At 43.6% G+C, this 14783-nt stretch overlaps 2 protein-coding genes across 2 annotated transcripts in view; both read right to left on the reverse strand.

The window, feature by feature from the left end:
* Positions 1-14783, reverse strand: part of LOC117575443 (histone-lysine N-methyltransferase 2D) — a 70635-nt gene that overhangs the window by 25835 nt on the left and 30017 nt on the right. Inside the window, exon 3 of the mRNA XM_052008436.1 lies at positions 4622-4807. Coding sequence (XP_051864396.1) covers positions 4622-4807 — 186 coding nt within the window. The remainder of the gene's footprint in view (positions 1-4621; positions 4808-14783) is intronic.
* Positions 416-2659, reverse strand: LOC127566379 (bromodomain-containing protein DDB_G0280777-like). The gene is made up of 2 exons (XM_052008437.1): positions 1398-2659; positions 416-653 (listed from the first exon to the last, which is right to left on the reverse strand). The coding sequence occupies exons 1-2, from the start codon at positions 2520-2522 to the stop codon at positions 561-563; spliced, it is 1218 nt and encodes a 405-aa protein (XP_051864397.1). The 5' UTR covers positions 2523-2659; the 3' UTR covers positions 416-560.

A 14783-nucleotide genomic window follows, 5' to 3' on the forward strand; every position in this document is an offset into this window, starting at 1 on the left:
CTGTTGTTGCTACTGTTGTTGTTATTATTGTTGTTGTTGTTGCTGGCATTGATTGCTGCGTTGTTGGATTCGCTGCCGCCACCCGGCGTCTGTTCAAAGCGTTTCTTCTTGGGATCACTGCAAAGTAAAATAAAGTTGATTACCATCTCTCTTTCTAACATATTTATTTGATTTCTCATTTTGCTTTACGTACCTTGCATCCGAGTGCAGCTCGTTGCCGGCGCCAAGTCCTTCGACCTGGGCCGCTTTCAGTTTCTGGCCCAGATAGTTGCTGGCCGTGGTGGCCGTTGTCAGGGTTGCCACACCACTGACAGGTTCCGTTGTGGGTGGCGACGACGACGACGACGCACTCGGTACCGCAAAGCCAGCTCCTGTGGCAGCTGTTGCAGCTCCGCCAGCAGTTGCACCTCCTGCTCCTGCTCCTGTGGCTGCTGCTGCGGTTGCTGCTTTCACGATTTTATCACCAGCCAACGCTGCATTGGCATCATCCATGCTGGCTGAGGGCGTGGGCGCCTTCACGTTGCTCATCACAACGCTCTGATAGCCGGGCTTGAAGCCATTCAGCGCCACGCTAACAGCGGGCGTCGATGTGGACGACGCAGCAGCGCTGGTTGCTGTTGCTCCTCCCGTTGCTGAGGAGGCGGCAACAGTTGCTGTTGAAAGAAGAAAGTGTCCAGATTAATTTCAGTTTCAATCACTTCAATATATGGGTAAATAAGTAAATGTTACTCTTTATGAAAAATATTCCGCAAAAATCCTAAACTATACTAAAGGTATCATTGATATATCGATATTGCACTACATTAAATATATACCATACAGTACAAAATATACCAGATTGCCAACCAAAGCAACTAAGACTTGTAGTAAGCGTTTTTGCCCATGCATTTATAAAATAAATTCTACAAGTTATAACTGATTGTAACCAGTTAAAAAAAATCTAGATCTAGCTATTCTATTTATTATTTGTGGAGAGTTTTTCCGATTTGTGGAGGCGGAAGTGGGCGTGCCAAAAACTTTAAACAAACTTGAACTGCGTGCAAACATAACAAGTCCTAACGAAAAAGAATGCTAGCTCTATCTCTTATAGTCTCTGAGATACAGTATTTAATACAGGCAGACGGACGGACAGACGGACATGGTCTAATACATATTCTTTATAGGGTTGGAGATGCCATCTTCTGCCTTCTGAGATGCATTCCCTGCAGGCACAAAGTTATAAGACCCTTCTACCCTATGGACAGCGGGTATAAAAATGTTTTGGTATATGTCTTTTACACTTTGAATACTATATCATTATCATAATATTACTATTATTATTATATTCATATACATAAACAGTATATCATCATCACAAATAGTAGTATTTATCATAAATACAATATTCCTCAGCTTACCATTGTAGCTATCGGCATTGGCGGCCGTTGCTTTGCACTTGGCCAGCGGATCATCCGTTTCCACGTGCGCCTCGCCAACCACCTTGCCACCAGCTGCAGCAGCTGCTGCTGCTGCCTCGCCAGTGGCATCTTGTGACTTGGACGCTTTGGACGCTCCACTCGCAGCAGCCGCAGCTGCTGCTGTTGTTGTGGTTGTTGTTGCTGCTGCTGTCGCTGTGCTGACTGTGGAGGTGGCTGTTGCATCGGTTGTTGTTGTGGTTGCTGCTGTGCCTGTTGCTGTTGCTGCCTCGTCAGTGGCTTTGGTTTTGGCTTCGCTGCTGCCCGTTGAGATCTCATTAGCGGTTGCTGTTGTTGATGCTGCTGCTGCTGCTGCTGCTGCTCCAGTTGCTCCTGTTGCTGTTGCACTCTTATCCACTGTTGCCGCTTTGCTCGTTTTATCAGCAACACTTGCTGCCGTTGCTGTTGCCGTTGTGGTTGCTGCCGCCGTTGTGGTTGCTCCAGTGGCAGTAACCGTGGCTGCTGCTGCAGTTGTGGCTGCCGCTTCGGCTGCTGCAGCAGCAGCTGCCACCGCTGCCATGGCAGCAGCCACACTCTTGGCCTTCTCATTGCCAGCAGCCACTTCGGCTGCCTTGCTAACAGCACTCGCCTTCTCAGCAGCGCATTCAGCCGCCTTGGCAGCATCGGCTGCTGCCTTCTCAGCAGCACGTTCGCGTTCACGCTCGGCGACGGCACCGGTGCGATTGCCGGACTTCTGTTGCTGTTCACGCTGCAGGCGGGTGGTGACGCCCGTGGTGAGGGAGTCGATGATGCATTGGGGCTGAGCGGCCTGGGCCTTGGCCGGATTGCGGCTGCTGCGCGTGCGTTGTCGCGATTTGCGCAACAGCTGCTTGTAGTTCTCGGTCTTTTTGCTGAGGTAGTAATAGCGAACGCAGTCCTGCGGCGATTTGCGGTCGAGGCTGGCCGCAATCGCACCGAAATTCTTCGGATGCTGCAGATATTTCTCCTTGAACGTCTCCTTCTCGCCGGCCGTCCACAGATTGAGCGCTTTGCGCTCCTCATGCACCGCCACCATATTCTCGATCCGTCCGTTCTCATTGTGATAGGCGCAACGCCGTTGCCGGGCATCGTGCATCAGCGGCGGTATCACCGCATACGAACGCATCTTCTTATCCTCGAGCGCCTGCTCCTGCAGTCCGTCCATGATCTCCTCGAGATCTGCCTCCGATTTGATGCGCGATCCCACGCGATTGAAGCGCTCCTTATCCTCGCGCTGTTTCCGCAACTCCGTGAACACCTTCTCGAAGAACTCACGGTTCTTGGCCTCGCGTGCCTTTCGCTTCGCGCTGCCCTCGGCGCGTTCACAGCGACGCTGCCAATCGGCCTGATCCTTGGTGTACTTCTCGACCAGGCCCTGATTGTGCTCCCACCGTTCGGCCTTCAGTTTGCGTATGTGCAACAGCAACGGATTGCGGACCAGCGTCTGATGGCGTTTAATCAGATGCGTCAGCGCCTCCACATCGAGCGGTTGATTGTAAACGGGCAGCCAAGGGCGCGCACGTTCGGCGCCACCGGCTCGACTGACCTCGGAATGTTGTGCGGCGGCCGTTTTGCGGTTCACCTCGTAGATGCTTTGCGCTAGCATTTGTGTGCGCCACGCCAGCTCCATAATCTCAGTGCCACTCTCGGCGGCCGCCTGTTCGGCTGCCGCTTTCTGTTGCTTGGCCACCGCCGCTGTGGCAGCAGCCTCGTCCATCAAAGACTTTTCCATTTTGCGCAACGCTTCCATTGCTGTCTCTGCGCTCTTGATCTCATTGTCCACCTTTTGTATCTGCATCAGCAGCTCCTCTTTGGCGCTGCTGTTGTTGTTGCTGCTGCTAAGGTTGCTGCTGCTGCTGCTGTTGTTGTTATTATTGTTGCTGCTGCTGCTGTTGCTGCGACCTCGATCATCGGCATTGTCGCTGGGCAGCGTGGGCGAAATGGCTTCCACCTAAAGTCAGAAGATAGCGTTAGCAAACAGTTTGAGAACTTTAAAGAGCATTCAACTTACCTGTGGATGGTATGCCTCGGAGCTGGCTGCTGTTGCCATTGAGCCGACAATGTTGCTGCTGTTCATTGGTGCCGTGGAGACAGAGACTGAGCTGATCAGTTGCTGCTGCTGTTGGCTGGCAATGGCAGTTGTTGCCGTTGTTGGCGGTGCAACCAAAGCGCGTGGCGCATGCGCCTGTGAAGTGTGTTGCTGCTGCTGCTGTTGTTGCTGTTGCTGCTGTTGCGGTGTCAACGTCTCCACCTTGAGCTGCATTGACTGCATGGCAGCTGCTGCAGCGGCAGCGGCAGAAATATGCAGCACAGCATCGTGTCCGCTCTGTCGGCTATTCAACAGTTGAGCAGGCGACGAACGTTGCTGTTGCTGCTGTTGTTGTTGCTGCTGCTGCTGCTGCTGTTGGTGCGGCGATTGCTGATGTGGTGGCAGGTGATTTAGGATGCTGGCATTCGCCTCGCTCAGGCGCTGCTTCTTATACGGCTGCCCAACGCTGCCAGGCGGCTCTTGTTGCGATGCCTGATGTTGCTGTTGCTGCTGCTGTTGCTGTTGCTGCTGTATGCGTACAGCGTTGGTCAGGTATTCGGTGGTGTACTGCGGCAAGATGATGCGCTGTCCTCCAACAACGATGCTGCCACCGGGAGCTGAATTGCCAGCTTGTTGTTGCTGCTGCTGCTGTTGTTGCTGACTTGCCGTTGCATTGCTGCTGCTCTGCGGTCCACCTGGCTGCTGTTGTTGCTGTTGCTGTTGCTGCTGGTGGATGGCATTCTGGAATATGGCATCGAGGACAAGGCCAGCTTGTGAGCTAGTCGGCGGTGCCATGCCGCCGGCCACTTGGACAACCCCGCCTCCACCTCCGCTGCCCGTTGGACCCCCCGGTGGTCCACCCGACTTGCCACCAGCTGTGGCTGTGGCCGTGCCAACCGTTGGGGCACGTGCCGTACGCTGAAATTCGGGTACGGATGCCTGCAGCTGCGGCGGTATTCGGATGTAGGGATCCCGATAGTTGGGCGCCGGTGCCATCGCAATGCTGTACGATGTCTGCTGTATGAAGCGTTGCGGTGCATCGCCAAACTTGGCATAGCTATTCGCAGCCGCTGCTGCCGCCGCACTTCCCTGTCCCGGACGTGGCGGCGACAATGGACTAGCTGCCGATCGCGACGATTGCTGCTGCTGCTGTTGCTGCTGCTGTTGCTGTTGTTGCTGTTGCTGCGGCGGCGGATGTTGCGGATGATGGTGGTGGTGATGCATTTGTTGCTGTTGCTGTTGCTGCTGCTGCTGTTGTTGCTGCTGCTGTTGCTGCTGCTGCTGCTGATGCGGTTGCAGGTGTCCGAGGCTCTTGGCATACTGCTGCGTCTGCTGCTCGAGTGTCCTGTACGACCAGCGGGGGCGAAAGAACAACAGATTATTAGATTTGGTTGTAAACAAGACCAAGAACTGTAAATAAGAAACTCTCAAGATCCACAACTATTGATTCAACTAGGAGGTACTTACAACCCTTTAAGACAACTCTAATTTCTAACGACACATTCTTGAATTCCCTAAGTCGTTTCCCATTTTTTAATAATTCGCATCGATGATAATTCGCAGGATGATAACATCCTCGCATAGTTAACCCTAATCGATAAGCTCACGTTTAAGCCCTGTTCCCAAATAAACGCTATAAATGACGTGCAGAAAGCTAAATATTGAGCGAGTTCCGTAAATTTTAGTGTGACCGTTTGGTTGTCACTTTTATGTGCCTAAATTTGGCACGGAAATGGTAAGAATCGAAAATTTTCTCAAACCATTGCCTATTAAATAAATGCAATTAATAAAAACAGCAGATGAAATCACATTCATTGCAATATACAAAAAAAGATTAAATTACATTTATTGCCTATTAAATAAATGCAATTAAAAAAAAAAAAAATTAAATCACATTCATTGACCATTTCTATGACGAAAATATCCCAAGCACATATTATTAAAACTTGATTTGATTTTAAATTTCGTATACAGCTTTGCGACTCCATAATATTTATTAATTATTATTAATATAGCATCTGGGAACAGCTCTTAATTCGCAGCAACTTTAACATCGCCTCATAGTTACCATTAATCGATAAGCTATCGCCTAAATAGTTTCTATAAACTATCGGTGAAAGCTTTTCTAATTAAAAACTTTGAACAGCGCTTAATTCGCAGCGACTTTAACGTCACCTCATAGTTACCATTAATCGATAAGTTTACGTTTATGGCCTAAATAGTTGCACAATCTATCGATAGATAATGAAACTATCCGTGAGAGCTTTTTAACTTATTTCTCAACACTGCCTAATTAAAAAACAATGAAAAAAAAAGAAACAACCATTTTTAGAAGCTATCTCTTTTAGCCTCCCTTCAATTCCTACAAACTTCTAGATGAAAATGACTTTAGTATTCAATGCTAATTGACAAATCAATCTCATACAAAAATGGACACCTAAAGGCATATCCCAATATATTTGTCTGTATATTAAATACAAAGGATAGAGTTTGAATTTATAAGAAAGATAAGAAAGATAAAGGATTTCCTTATCTGGGATTATAAACGATCTTATATGAATGTTTATACGGATGAAGTTTTCTAGCAGATTTTACTATTACAATTTTCAATTTTATATTATTTTTTCTCTTTAATTTTCAAATCATATCGAAAATAAACCATACGCAACTTGTGATACCCTTGTTAATCGTATATTTCAATCCGATAAATGAAGAACAAGCTACCGACATATCGATAACTCCTTATATAGCAAGCGAAGCAAAATCTTTTTAGAACATGAATCTGATTTCTTCCATTCAAATGTCTTTCATAGGTTCAACTGCACAGCTATGTTCACTATATCATATCTAGAACGTTATGAATACTCCTAGATATAATAGTCATATGTTGATTAGTGCTCAATCTTATTAAGCAGCTTTCAAGTGACGCGATTATGCATCTAACAGTAGCTCAATATGACGACGATGATGATGGTGTCTAAAATAATGACGATGCTGATGATGTCTAAAGTGGCTAAACATGCTTGACCCCGTTGTGATGATGATATGATCGCTTTGCTGCTCATTTCAGTAATCTGCGCTAATCCGATGTGCTGATCATTGCATTGCATTGCATTGCAGCGACCAATTTACATACATACATTGATGCAAAGTTTAACGGGCTTGAATTAGTGACGCGCCTTAACATTTTCTTATTGAGGACACAAACCCGGGCCAGTCAGCCGGTCAGTCACAACATGTTGCATTTGTGCATGTGCAGGCGGCGGTGTGGAAGCGCGTAAGATGTGCGAGCGAGCGAGCAAGCATGGAAGCAGGCACATGGTGACGACGATAATGAGCGAGAGCGCACTAGGCATGCTGTACTGCTCGTTTTCATGAACGCACGACTGCGTGAATGTGAGAGAAAACACAATTCAGCCATTCAGCATGGCGGCGGTTCGAAGCAAGCAAACACATGTTTGCAACGAGCGCCAACATCAAACATAATCGCATCGAACAGCTGGCAAACATGTTGCGGCAGCATGTTGTACGTTGTCGTTCAAACGTGTTGGGCAGCGAAACAAACGATGAACGTTTGAACGTTGACGTCGACGTTGGCCGCAAGCAATTTTGCTATTTGTGTTGCCCCATGCCGCAGCAACATCAACAGCAACAGCAACGCAACCCAACCCAGCCAACCACCCCCCCAGCAACCGCCAGCCAGCCAGCCAACGGACGACAACGACGCTCATTATTTAAATTTTTAAAACGGCGACGGCGACGACGACGACGCTGTCTCTGTCGCTGCAACGACGCGTTTGACGTTGAGTTTCAGATGTGATTAACGTGCGACGCGTTTGACCTGCGGCCGCTGCAGCGACCGCGAGACAACGACGACGTCACACTGACACCAACACAAGCTAACATATAATATAAACACAATCTCACGCACACACACATACATTTACACCCGGGCAGGCAGGCAGGTTGAATGAGAGTAGATAGCAGCTGGCTTGGCTGCTTGATGGGGCGGGGCGGGGCGGTTGCGGTGCAAGATGGACGTGAGTGAGAGAGTGAGGTATGAGAAACAGACACCCGCACATACATACATACATACTCAGGCAAACAACACTCACGACAGCTCGCTTATTAATTCATTAAATATTAATGGCACACACATTCACACAGATACAAAACACATGCACGTAGCGACGGCATGCAAAACGCACAATGCGACGTTGCCAAACTTCACAGTTGCTATTTTTAAAGAATGAAACATGCGTCGCTACACGCCGCACCTCGTTTTTTTTGTTCTTTTTTTGTGTTGCCTCTTTAAAGCTGTTCCTCACTTGCTTCCCCCTGTGCTCGCTCGCTGCTGATCGATACAGCTTTAAAATCAGACATTGGGCTGCCATGTCTCTCATCAATCATATCGACCTACAGCAATACATAACACTGTGCTCCTCTCTTTATCTCTTCTTGTCTCTTGCTCTTTACCAACACCACTGTTCTCTTCTTCTCCTGTTTGCAATTTATGCGAGTTCCTTTTTCTCAGTTTTTGTTTTGTACATAAGTTCGCTTAGATGTCTTACCTGCAAAGATAAAAAAAGAAGAACAAGCAAAAATCACATTAAAATTAACGCCAAGTTTTAGGTTATGTCTGCATCACAAATGTATTCGAGGTAATAAATTAGGGGTATTCACTGCGGCAGTTTGCTCGACAATTTGTTTGACTTTAGTTGATTTTTGTTGATTTATAACTTTGCTGTAGTTTTGGACTTGAGTCAGTTTCGTTATTTACTTTATATATTGTCCTCGAGATAAAAGCGTCACTCAAAGCTCAGAGAAAAGTTTTTGTATTCGTTTTCTTGTTTGACAATTTTCTGCAGATATTAAATAAGGCAAATTTAACTATTGTTGACTTACTACGTAAAATATGTGTATTATATACACTTTACTGTACTCTACTTTTATCTATTGATTTTGTGTGTGTGTGTGTGTGTGTACTAAATCCCATCTTTTTCCATTTCATAATCTTCAACTGTAATAAAATTCCCTAACTTTAATGTCAACAGTAAATTGAATAATTGTCCCTTTCTCTCTCTCTCTCCCTCGCTTTGTGTGTACATATAATGCCCAACATAATCTGCTTTCTTACTATCTTTCCTCATTACTGTTTTGCTCTTTTGCTGTCGCTGCCTTTTCATCAGTTCGCTGCAAATCGCAGCTTTAATGTCAACAGAACAAGTCAGCAGGAGCAAAGCTTTGCTGCTAATAAGCTCGCTTGCTCTTTCATTTTCTCTCTTTCTCTCGCTTTTTGTCTTGCTTCAGTGTTGTCCAAAGAAAATAAAGACATCATAACAAGGAACAAATATGACGACAAAAGCTTAATTTAAAAAAATTCCAATGTAGTAACATCATTCATAAATTAGACAAAAGTTAGCTTTATTTTTAAATTTTAAATAGAAAAAAGCTATAACTCGCACTTTGCATAGTTGCCAAATTTCAGCCGCAATCGATGGCTAACAAAAGGCCAGATTTGGCGGAAAAACAAAGAAGTTGGCAGCACTGCTCTCTGGCCCTACCTTTAAAATAACAACGACGAAACAGAGAGAACAGAGCAATAACAATACAAATAATTAAAACTTACAGCATGAATAACTTGTATTTTTTTTTTTGTTTTGTTGATCAAAAGTTTCGACTGCGCCGACAGCGCTGTAACTGCGTCAGCAGAAGCAGCGACTGCGGCTGAGCCAGGCCACATGTACCGTTATGTATACGTACACGTACACGTAAAGTGTGTGTGTGTAACTTTTTCCTGGCAGCATCTTTGCAGCCTCCCTGCAAAACCCCCTACAAACAGTCTCCACTCTCCCTACGTACGCCCATTAGACAGCCACGCCTTGTGCGCCACATTGCAAGTGCCGACTGTGTGTGTGTGTGTGTGTGTGTGTGCATGTGAATTTGTATATATGTATGTGTGTTTGGCATATATAAAATAAAAGACGCCAGAACGACGCTGCAAAGACTAACAAAGAGCAGCTGGAAGAGGAAGCCAAAGGGCAACACAGCAGCAAAAGCAAAGAGGAAGAAACGAATGATTAGAAGAATGGGGAGCGAAGAGAGGGCAGACAGTATACAGTATGTATGTATGTAGATAGAAGTAGACGACAAGAAGAAGAAGAAGAAGAAGTGGACGGATGTTGTGTTGGTAAAAGTAGAAGTTAAACTATTAGTGGAAGTTGCTTTGGAGTAGATGGAATATATGTTTGTATGTAAATGCTAGAAATAGTAGAACGCCAATTTTAGTACATGGAAAAAGTTGTAAAAGTAGAAGTACAGGAATGCGAAAAAGTAGCTAAAGTGTAGTCAATGTAAAAGTTGAAGTTGTCTAGCTTAAGTTGCTGTTTATGTTGTAGACATTAATGGAGTATAAATATGAGAGCTAAAAGTAAATTGAGGTAAAAATTTAACCTCTAAAATTACTAGTTGTAATACTAGTTGGAGAAGAGCGAAAAGAGGAAATGCAAAGAACATCTTCAATTCCTGACTTTATTATTCTTCGCAGAATTTCTAGTTGAAATAGCGGAGTTAAAAAAGAAAATATATCAGAGGTAGAGGATATCATATTAGTTGGAGAAGAACAAAAAGAGGAAAATCAATGAAAAGGAGATGAAATAAGTTCCTTATCTTCGATTCCTGTTTCTATTATTCTTTGCAGAATTTCTAGTTGAAATAACAGTAATAGAGAAGTTAAAAGGAAAATATATCAGAGGTAGAAGAAATCATATTAGTTGGAAAAGAACAAAAAGAATAAAATCTATGAAAGAGAGAAGAAATAAGTTCGTTGTCTTTTATTCCTTGCACAATTTCTAGTTGAAATATCAGTAATAGAGGAGTTAAAAAAGAAAATATATCAGATGCAAAAGAAATCACATTAAAGTAACCTGTCTTATGTTCCCATCTTTTTATTTCTTTTCTTCTTTATTTTTTCACTTGTCTTTAGCTTGTTCTGCTCTCTGTCTCCATTCTCTGCTCATTGCCTTGTTTTCCTTGTCCTTGTCCTATCCCATTCTGTGGCAAAATGCCGCTACAACAACGTGCTGCAGCAAGAAGAAGAAGAAGAAGTGTGGCAGCCACTTTGTGCGCAACGTGCGGAGGAAAGCAACAACAAAGACAGCAAGCAAGGAAAAAAAAAGTGGAGAAAAAAGAAAAACAGACACCCAACCGAACCGAAACAACCTCCCACACATGGGCACTCGAGTTGCGCCATTTTCTCCGCCTCCGTCTCCTTCCCCTTCCCCTCCTCCTCGCTTCTCCATCTAGTGGTTGCCGAGGCAAACGGCGTCTGCTCTTTGGCTCGAGGCATGTGGCAAGTGCAAAAATTTATCGATTTTTGTTTTTGCAGAGTTTGCAACGTTAGCTAGCATGTGGAGCCGGAGAGCCAGAGGCACCGAGGTGTGGCGTGGGGAGGGGAGGGGTGAGTGGAGTGGGCATACTCTCACTCTGTGTGCTTGTTATGAATGCCTCCAGCAGCAATAACAACAACAACAAAAGCGAACAAGGACAACAACAAGCAGAACTCGTGTTGTGCTCCGTTGGGGTCTCCATCGTCAGAGTGTGGGTTTGGGGCACGTGGCAAATGGTTAGATGCTGCCACTGCCACTGCTGCTGCTGCTGTTGCTGCTGCATTTGTATGCCGCAACGTCGCCGCCATGGCTGATTATTATCCTGCCTTGCCTTGCCTCGCCTTGCTGCATTCGTTGGCTGCCTTTTAGGCGCACAACTTTCAACATGCCACACGAAGCGCAGAGAGAGAAAGAGAGAGGCGGGCAGGAAGCAGAACAGCAAACGGCGACGCGTACAACTTTAAAAAACAAACTTTCATCCTGCGTCGTCTGAGTGTGTGTGTGTGTGTCTGTATTTGTGTGTGTGTGTGTGTGTGTGTGTCCTTCGTCCTGTGCCATTAAATTTTGCCAATGCCCGGGTGGAAATTTAATTTGCGGTTTAGACTTGCCACGGAGCTTAACAAACTTGCCAAAGATAGAGACATCAAGCGAACACGGGCAGGCAGCTTAGCATACTACAACTGAAGGAGAGCGAGTGAGAGAGGAGAGTGAGAGCGAGAGCGAGAGAGAAGAATGTGGGAGGAGGACAAATGTGCGTAAGTTGGGTCAGCTGCACGTTCAGGCGACTGTGAAATTGCCAAAAAAAAAAAAAAAAAACGAGGCTGCATTTGTTTAGTAAACTCTTTAAGACAAGTTGTAAGTTTAAAAACTTGGCATAATTACATTTCGCTCGCGAAACGTGTAGAAAGAGACACACAGACAGAGAGAGAGTGAGAGAGAAAGAGACTGTGGATTGTCCTCAACATTCGCTTAACAACTTTTGAACTTTTAGACTGTTTCAAATTAAAGCTAAATATAATGAGTGTACTAAGAATATCTATTCGGACATTGTTTTCAATACTGTTAAAGCTTCAACGAATAATATTATATGTATTACGACACTATACAACACTGAAAATATTTACTGCTAAAGCTACGCTTTGAGGAATTATATAATATGGCATTGAACAACACTGAAGTTAGGAAAAATATCGTTTACAAGCTCTGACGCAGTTTGCAACACTGCTAAAAAGTTACACTTTAACGATTTACTTTATATATTACGACATTGTACAATACTGAAACGAATTAGGCAAATTTTTAATTAACGCTAAGTATAATGATTGTACAAAAAATGCTCTGGCGCAGTTTGCAACACTGTAGAAACCTCACTTTGAGGAATTATGATATATTACGATATTTTACAGCACTAAAATAAGGAGAAATATAGTTCGGACACTGTTTGCAACACTATTATAGCTGCACTTAGAGAAATTTTGTATTACGGAATCATACAGTGTGACATTGTGCAACACTGAAACTATTGAAAAACATAGTTTAAAGTGTTCCGAAGCAGTCTGCAGCACTCTTAGAACTACACTTTGAGGAATTAATAAATATTATGACATTGTACAACACTGAAAAGTATAGTTGAAAAGTTTACAGCACTGTTAAAGCTACACTTTGAGCTATAGCTGTATATTAAGCCATTGTACAACACTTTAACTAGTGGAAAATACAATAATATACAAAGATTGCATAATACTATCGATCCGAAATCTTCTCGACAACACATCGTGTATTTACTAATTTGAATCTTGTCATGAATGAACATGCAAAGCTTTAATATGACTGCAATGCTAGACAATGCTTTTGTTGATAGCAAACTATCGATTTCTTCTGACGTCTCTCTGTGACTCCAAAAGCACTTAACAATGGGAACAATTCATTTTCTATGGAAACTGATCTATTGTATACCATTCGGAAAAACTTTACAGGCTTCTCTTCTCGAGAATAAACGAAAGGGAGAGAGATTGAGTAATAACAACAACAACAAAAACAACAAAAAAAAAAAACAGAACCGAATAAATCAAGTAAGAATGTGACAGTCGAGTGTGCTCGAATGTGAGATACCCGCTACTCATTTTTAGTAAAGGCAAAATATTGCGGTATTATTTTCAAAATATACCGAAAATACTAAAAAAAATATACCAAATGGTATGTTTGGTATATCGATATAGTACCGCATTTAAAATATACCATAGACGGCTCAATATACCAGATTGTCGGCCAAAGCAACTAAGACCCCTAGTAAGTAGGCGTTTTTGCCCATACAAAAGTATTTCTTTAATAACTTCGACAATTTTTATCTGATCGCAACCAAATTTTCAGGAATCATAACTACTATAATAATTATAGTATATACCAAAATTCTCTAGCTTTAAAATTACGCCTGTTATTCGATTTTTTTGATTTGCGGGGGCGGAAGTGGGCGTGGCCAAAATTTGAAATAAACTTGATCTGCGTGCAAACATAACAAATGCTGTCGAAAAAAAATTATAGCTCTATCTCTTATAGTCTCTGAGATCTAGGTGTTCATACGGACAGACGGACAGACAGACAGACGGACATGGCTAGATCGTCTCGGCTGTTGGCGCTGATCAAGAATATATATACTTTATAGGGTCGGAGATGCCTCCTTCTACCTGTTACATACATTTCCTGCCGGCACAAAGTTATAATACCTTTCTACCCTATGGGTAGCGGGTATAAAAACAGAACAGAATAAAAAAAGAAACCCACCGAGAGGTAGACAAAGCGCACACGTGTAAATTGCATCAATTGTATTGAACCTTTTGCAAGGAATGAAATATAATAGAGAGCATTTCATCAATAGACTGACTCTGAGCTGCAAACGGATTATCTAGCTTTTGTTCAGCTTCCCTTCCTTTTAGCAATTACTTTGCTAAAGTATGCATAGAGGAAGATATGGAACTTTTCTTCAAACAAAAGAGAGGGAGAGAGAGAGAGACACCTTTATTAAGTAACACGCTTTGTTTTGTTTTAAATATTTTCAATTGTCTGTCTTGCTATCAGCTTCATTTTGCACTGCGCACATTTGCATTTTTTTTTTCTATACATTTCCTTGGACATGCTACAACAGCTCTAACTGTTAATTAACTACACACACATACACAATTCGCTCATTGATTCATCGCTCGTTTCACCTGTCACAACACACAGCAAACTGTGAGTCATCATCATCATCATCATCATCATCGCGCTCAGATATTATTATTACAATTATTATAATGACGATAATAGCTTCGTTCAACTCATCTATCTATATATGCATGTATTCCTCTCTATCTCTCTCTCTTTCTCTGTACAGGTGTATTCACTATGCTTTCCCCCTCCCTTGGCGCCACCCACATTAACTGGGGGCCCATTTATAATCGTCGTCGTTGTTGTTGTTTCTGTTGTTGGCGGGAATGTTGAGAATTTCCGTGTTTAATTACATTTTGTAGCGTTCAGCTCAGCTGAGTGTGTGTGTGTGGGTGTATTTCTAAATTTGGCAACACTGTTGTTGGCCAAGTCCCCAGTGCAGTCTCTTGGCCAACACTTTGTATTGTAAATTGCACTCCACACTGTTTCCTTTAAATTCCTAACAAAGAAAAACAAAAACAGCATTTTCACTTCCTCCTTTCATTTTTTATTACTCCCAAGTCTCTAAGGTGTCTTCGCCACTTTGTCAGAACTATACAAAATATGTAGTAGTAACGGTTCATTTGAAGTCCTCCGAATTCGAAGGCATATTTCATTGTTTTAGTCAAAAGTTCAAGCTTAAATCTCTTAAATATGCGCAACATTAATACTTCAGCAAGTTTCTTGCAACTTTCGTTAACTATACGGAAACAAATAAGAAAAAGCTACAGTCGAGCTAGGAGATACCTG

This window comes from Drosophila albomicans, chromosome X (genome assembly GCF_009650485.2).
Source record: "Drosophila albomicans strain 15112-1751.03 chromosome X, ASM965048v2, whole genome shotgun sequence".
Lineage (NCBI taxonomy): Eukaryota > Metazoa > Arthropoda > Insecta > Diptera > Drosophilidae > Drosophila > Drosophila albomicans.

Coding starts and splice junctions, on each gene's coding strand:
- LOC127566379 (XM_052008437.1), bottom strand. CDS start 2,522: ATGCCCGGCAACGGCGTTGCGCCTATCACAATGAGAACGGACGGATCG. Junction 654..1,397: donor CAATGCCGATAGCTACAATG/GTAAGCTGAGGA, acceptor TTCTTTCAACAG/CAACTGTTGCCGCCTCCTCA.